Source organism: Silurus meridionalis, chromosome 16 (assembly GCF_014805685.1).
Source record: "Silurus meridionalis isolate SWU-2019-XX chromosome 16, ASM1480568v1, whole genome shotgun sequence".
Classification (NCBI taxonomy): domain Eukaryota; kingdom Metazoa; phylum Chordata; class Actinopteri; order Siluriformes; family Siluridae; genus Silurus; species Silurus meridionalis.
The window spans coordinates 15,299,127-15,306,081 of NC_060899.1; the positions used below are offsets into that span (position 1 = coordinate 15,299,127).

Here is a 6,955-nt window from a genome sequence, read left to right on the forward strand (position 1 = left end):
AAAGAAAGATTTTAAGGAAAGAACGTAAGAAAGAAAAGGTGGAGAAGAAAGATGGAGAGAAAAAGATGGAGAAGAAAGATGTGGAGGTAAGAAAGATGGAGAAGAAAGATGCAAAGGGAAAAAAGAAAGATGCATAGGAAGAAATTAAGAAAGAAAGATGGAAAAAAGATTTGTTTCAACTTTATAGGATCGGAAATATTTACATTAGAATATCCAGGAATACTTATATAAATCATAGTAGACCATGAATATTCATTAAACATTACAATTTTTATAAGTTAGAGATGAGGATTTAACTGACTGCAGGACACAATGTGGAAATTGGAATCAGCCTACAACGCAAGGCAAAAAGGCAGGCTGGAGGAAAAACATCAGTGCGGTCACTGATTCAAGGTTGAAACGAAAGTGGTATCGCTCGTTACATTCAGCACGCTCCTGTTGAGGCAAAATAAAAATAAAAACCACCAGCAGGGATGATGGGAGATGATAAAATATATTTTTATTCAACACAACCAAAACCAAAACCACATGCACTATATAATATCCTGGCTTCATCTCCATTCATTAGTGCCAGTAATCAGGTCAGGCAAGGCAAACACGTTTTCCTTCTTCTTCAGCAGCAGCAGCAACAGATGCAGGGAGAAAAAACACTTCTTAAGGCCTTCATTGAGATTACATGAACATAAACACTAAAACTTAACTTTGAGATAATTCAACACTTCTCAATCCCGTTCCTCATTCAAATTCAGCTCTGAATGTGCTTAAACAAAGAAACAAAAAGTGTGCAATGGATAGATTAGGCCTGAAAAACCGCTGCGAGAGCCATTCCCAATGATTACCTGCACATCTTGTAAAACTGAAAAAAACAACGACATCATCGACATGCACTCGTGAACTTTGGAGATATGGAGATAGAACACATTTATGTTAGGAGTGTTTACAATATTTAGGAAGGTGCTACATTAGGTTTCAATCGTATTAAGTGCTTGTGGAGTGTCTTTACAAAGTGGAACCCTCATTTTCTCCTGAAATAAAAGTGATAGATCATGACAATGATGTCAGTCTCTGGGCTGGACAATGTTCTAAGCTTAACACAGTTCAGTAAAGTGCAATCGGAAATGACGCCCAGATTGTGAGCTCCTTGATCCTAAATCAACACCTTTTACTCGTCCTGTCGTTCTTATGATGTCGAACCACAATTGATGGGTGCTGGTCCAAAAATTAAAGTCAGCACACGATCACAAGTCTGTGAATCCTGGAGTAACCTCTGCCCCTGCACACTGTAGTGTTTTTCCCTGCTCGAAAACGTCTGATTCATTTAATAAGAGAACCCTTACTGAGTTGGGGGGTTTGCACAGGAAAGGGGATACTCCCTGAGTAGAACAGAGAGAACTCCAGGAACAGGGTTGGAAATCTGTGCAATAAATGATGGACAATGACTGCCACTTAAATGCGATCAAAACCACCAATGGCTCCATTCACGTCCCACCGTAAGGCTCTTGTCCAATCATACCAACTGGAGCACCCATGTGAGCCTATTGGAAGTGACTCCCCTGTGTCCAATTCCACGATTCGAACGCGCAGCTTAAGGCTCGTTTAGTCCTTTTAGTGTTATCTTATGGGGGAGAAACACATTTCTGTGAGAGACAAGGCAAACATTGAAAATCGTACTCAGTGCACGTGTCAATAAAATAAACCAAGCAGTTGTTAGATTTAGATACCATATATATATATATATATATATATATATATATATATATATATATATATATATATATATATATATATATAAATAAAAATCTTAACTGGAAAAAATAATTTGTCTTGTACACAGCGTATGGATATCGTTGATTAAAGAGGTTAGGTAAGGTAGAGTTATAGCTCTTTTGCTCAGTTTTGTTTTTGGTGGTTGTTGTTATAATACTGGCTTGAGGACGGAACGGAGGGATCGCCCGCCTCGGGTGAGCTCCCTGGTTGTGCACATGCACGGCAGTGGAACAGCCTCCACCTGTCTATGGACCTCGTTATATGGACAGCGTTTCAGGTGGTCTGCCATGCTGGAAATGTCTGCAAACTCCCACCTGGTCACGGGACTGAAGGCGGTACTAAATCGCCACACCTGCGGGAAAGACGTTACATTTAGAAACCAAATTGCTACATATTCTTACAGATAAACTTTAACAGTTGTGCAGTGACAAGGGTCGAGTCCATACTAATATGTTTTCGTTTGAAAATGCATATTTTTCTACCCGTTCTGTCCACACTGAGACGCCATTTTCAGTTAATGAAAAGGTAGCGTTTTGAGAACACTCTCCAAAGTGGATAATTTTGAAAAGGCTTTCGCATTTTTAGTCATGTGACGTGCATTTCCTCAACACTACAGCAATGTTTCAAAGAGCCAGAAAGTAAAAACACGGCAGGAGGAAACGACACTACCATATTTTGGGTATAAAATATAGGTGACAATGGATGGATTATGGGCTGAAAGGAAGTATCTTTACTATCAAGGGCTAAATTCTATTAATGGTATAGTAATCATTGTGGGGACCCCCTTGTCTTTTTAGTCCTGATGAAATACCCCAGGACTTCATCGCTAGTTAGCATAACTTTGTAATTTAGATGAGGTCCTGGGGTATTTCATCAGGACCAAAAAGACAAGGGGGTCCCTGCAATGATTACTATACCATTAATAGAATTTAGCCCTTGATAGTAAAGATACTTCCTTTGCTAGCAGGAATATTTAATGTAATGCATTTAAATGAGACTAACCATGACCAAAAAGAGTCTCTGTTGTGTAAACGTAGCTAAGACTACATGGCGTATGGCCTACCTTGTCTTTTATCTGCCAGGATCGCCTCCCATCCGGATACTGCCTCTTTTCCCACTGTACCACCACCATGCCCCGTGTCTGCAGCAGACTAGCACACACATCCCTCATGGTACGTGACACCATGGAAAGCTGGCACAGGCTAAAGCCGTCCAAGAACCGTGCCGCATGCTGCAGGATCTCAAAGGGTAACACACTCAGACGATCACACCCAGACTCCGGTAGTACATCCATCATGGGCTGAATCCCGAAAGACCTGAGGTGTCGGTCATGGACAACCTTTGATCCGTGCGTGGATGGGCATAATCTGCGTTGGGAATACGTGCAACCATAATAGGCAAGCGGGCAGCGGTGCTCCATCCAGCCGTTCAGCCCTGAGTGGATGTCTCCGTGGACGTTGCGGAAGTGTGAGAGGAACTCTTCTCGGCGAAACAGCTGGCCACATTCAAATGTGAACATGGAGCCTTCACGTGGGGCCCAGCTGGGTCGAGGCACCAACTGCTCCATGGTCAAATCCAATCGTAAGGTACAAAAGGGACTCGGCTGTGAAAGACGGGGTGCGGCTCGGTCACAAGCAGAAGCCGATGCCACCTCGCCGACCATAGTGCTGGTTGCCAAAATGGCAGCAGGGAAACTGAAAGTCTGAGTGCCGAAATCAACACGTGAGCCGCCAAAGCCATACACGGTGTCAGAGATTCTGCGGGCTCTTGGTGACTCCTCTAGGCAAAAGAGCAATGCTGCAGCTGTGAAATCGATCTCACCCAGTCCCAAGGGGTCATTCTGAGGCTTCTGCTCCAGATCAGATGTGTCCACTGCTTTATCCTCCATCTTACAATGATTCTGTCTATGTGGGAAGCTCTCAGTAAAGCAATCCTTCTGTCCATTAAATGCAAGAGGCATAAAATTGCGAAGCAACTGAAGGTTTTGGAGTTTTCTCTCAAAAGCCTTATCTTCAAAATCGAATGCCATAGAACGCAGCATGCTGTCCCTGGGAACAACCAGCGCCTGGGCATGCACAGGTGCCTGTAACAGTGGAGCCTCAGACCCGGATGCTTCCTGCACTACAGCTGTGGCTAGATCACGTCTCACTTCTGGTGTGTGTGGAATTAAGGGACCAACACACTTCCAAGAACCAGCATGCTCTAAACACTTATCTACCTCAGCTGCTTCCTGTGACGTTCTAGATTCTACAGCATTGTGACAGCTGTTAAAAGAATTTTGCTCATCCTCATCTCCTAATCCAATTGAAGATTTCTCACTTATTTGGCAAGGATGTTTGTCTGAATCCCCATTATCGAGTCCACCAACTGCTGCAAAATCAACCTCATTTTCCAAGGAACTATCCTTCATTTCAACATCTGCACATTCAACAGTATCTGATTGATGGATTTCACTATTTGTCTTGCTGACTATACTGCTTTGCTCAGAGCCTTTGACGGCGTCCCCTAGCGCACCAAGAGCCGAGGCCAAGTTTCTCCCTAGTTCCATTAAGGTTCGGTGGCGCTGAGGCTGCAACTCCTCATTTAAACCGCTAACTCCAGTAGTTAATTTATCACAGTTGGACTCAGTGTCCTCTTTCATAAGTAACACTTTATGTAACTCTCCATTTGATTCTGGCGGTACTGCTGAAACACTGGTAGTTGGACATGGCACATCTGATGTGTTGAGGTGTATCAAAACATTCAGAGCAGCAGACAGGCTTTTGGTCGTCTCTACCGTGGTTTGGTACAACTCACCGTAAAGTTCCTCATTTAAGCCGTTAATCCCATTGCTGATTATGTCCTTTGAGCAACACGACACAGATGTCGTGTCCATGTCTACGTCAAGTGGCATGGTTGGAACCGTAATGTCTGCAATTAAGGCAGGTTTTTCACGCTGTGGTTTTCGCTCAGGGAAATTTGTGGGTGCGAGAGATACAAGTTTGAGTGAGGCCAGCATAGTGCGCTGGTCCTGCAAGGCAAGCGCCATGTCTAGCTGTTCTTCCTCATCGGCGTCCTGACTTAGCCTTTCGTACGAGCGGTAGTCTTCGTCGTTCACCGGCCATCGGTTCCACTCCATGGTGCAACATACCACGCCGGCCGGACATACCTCGAGATGCTCCGCCATCTTGCCTCGGGCCAGAATGAAAGGGCAGCCGATGCTGCAGTTGAGGCATGGTATTCTCTCCAAAGAACACAGCAGCCGGTGCTCGTCTAATTTACAGCTGTGAAAAACAGCACCACAAACCAGTGGGCAGGAAAGGAGGTCACAGGAAGTGCCAGGCTCGGGCTTGACCATGCACCTCCGGCTTACACATGAAACACAGTGAGTATGGAGCTCTTCCATTTTCAGTACAGCCAAGGCAGGGATGATGGCTGAAGCCCAAGCCTCGGTTAAAAATGTCTGCAAGATGACAAAAGATAAAAGACTGTCAATTTATGACCTACTTTCACATCTAGCTTGTATTTACAGTGGTGAGGTAATTTAGTTTGGGGCCATTAAGTAACCATATTGGAGTTACTAATCATATTGATATTAAAAGACAATGTGTCAGACCTTATTTTAAACCTATTCATCTGTTATTGTACCAAACTGCAAGACGAGTTCATGCAAGCATCTTCGCAGAGTAATGCAAAATTTCAAGACCTTTCTGGGCCTGCCGACGGTCATGCATTTTACGTGAGAGCTCTGGATTTCAACACTGGACTAGTTAACGATGAAAAATACGCAAAAAGGTTTGTCTTTTTTTCGAAAAAAAAATTTAATAAAATAAAAATTAAATGTCAAGCTACATATGAATCGATAATGACTAAGTGTGTGTATATATTAAATCATTACTCCACCCTTAACAACAAATACGTGAATATATTACATTTATAGGGCATTTATGTGGGACTTGTCACATGCACATTACAGCACAGTGAAATTCTTTAGTACAGCACCCCTGGAGCACAAAGGACTAAGGGCCTTCCTCAAGGGCCCAAGAGTGGCATTTTGGAAAAAAGCGGCTGAAAACCTTCTGATCTGTAACCAAGAGCCATAACCAGCCTTAACTTGCTGGACCAAAACAACTGGTTTCAGATGTATGCATCCTATATGTTTCACAGGATGTAATTTGCCATCTTTTGACCCACTTCTTTATCCATATGAAAACTATTCCCTGTTGCTAGTGTTACATTTATTCAAACGTGTTTCAAACTCTTATCCACCCGCTTTAATATTAAAACTCTTTAAGGTTAAAAATGAGCTTCAGTTTTCATCAGTAAGTTTTAAAAGTTCATCTTTTGTTCAAGTGAAATAAAATTGAAATGAAAAGCCATGCTAGTTATGCTAATGGATCATTAGCAGCAACTCCTGTTTGTTTTGACTACAGACTTAAATAGCGATTTAATGTCTTCAATCAAAAACGACGCTTCTCTTTCAGAGGGTCTTAAAGTAGCATTTTACACTGCACTCTAAATATATTCATTAAAATATAATGTATTTACAACGATAAACAGAACTAAAACAGCTTTTTTTTTGTTTCTATACCAGGTTTTTTCTTTTTTTCAAACACAATCCTATTCCGGTTAACCCCGCCTCCTACGTTGTGATTGGTTAGGGCTTTAAGTAGGCCGTAAACTAAAAAATGATTGATTTGTGAATTGACCAATCATTGCGTAGGCTGTCAGTCTGACCCGGAAATCGAGGAGAGAGTTGTCGGAAAACAGGCGGTCAGGGAAATAACGCATCCAGTTTGTTAGTTGGACATTCAGGCTGGAGTCCTACAAGAAAAACGGTCTTCTTTTTCAAACTTACCCAAAAGTTCTCAGCTGTGCCCCGCGCTTTTCCTCGAAATATGTTAATCAGATACTGTGGAAGAAAAACAAATAAACCCTAACTATAATCTTTATCTTTATTTTATTATTATCATCATCATCATCATCATCATCTTCTTCTTCTTTTTCATTCCTCGTCCTGTGTCCTGTCTTTCAATATTCTCCCCCCCCAAAAAAACTCATGCTCAGTCGCTGTGGGCTGCCCCTCCCTCCAGCTGGGACGCACGTCGATGTCGTCATTACGTACGCGTTCGTCCGTTTGTACGTCATCACCCAAACACAAGTTCCAGGGTTGTGTGAATATCGAGAGCCAATGGGGACAAAAGTTGTT

The 6,955-nt window shown here is 42.6% G+C and overlaps 1 protein-coding gene across 1 annotated transcript; it reads right to left on the minus strand.

Annotated features, from left to right (window-relative positions):
- Positions 1-482: 482 nt before the first annotated feature.
- fbxo30b (F-box protein 30b) lies at positions 483-6,853 on the minus strand. The gene is made up of 3 exons (XM_046870079.1): positions 6,605-6,853; positions 2,831-5,209; positions 483-2,119 (listed from the first exon to the last, which is right to left on the minus strand). Exons 2-3 carry the CDS (start codon positions 5,150-5,152, stop codon positions 1,916-1,918), a joined length of 2,526 nt encoding a protein of 841 aa, XP_046726035.1. The 5' UTR covers positions 5,153-5,209; positions 6,605-6,853; the 3' UTR covers positions 483-1,915.
- Positions 6,854-6,955: the final 102 nt, after the last annotated feature.

What these genes read in the sequence shown, in the direction of transcription:
- fbxo30b (XM_046870079.1), bottom strand. Translation starts at nt 5,152, where the DNA reads ATGGAAGAGCTCCATACTCACTGTGTTTCATGTGTAAGCCGGAGGTGC. An exon ending in CCTGGCAGATAAAAGACAAG is followed by an intron (nt 2,120 to 2,830) that starts GTAGGCCATACG and finishes TCTTTCCCGCAG; the next exon opens with GTGTGGCGATTTAGTACCGC.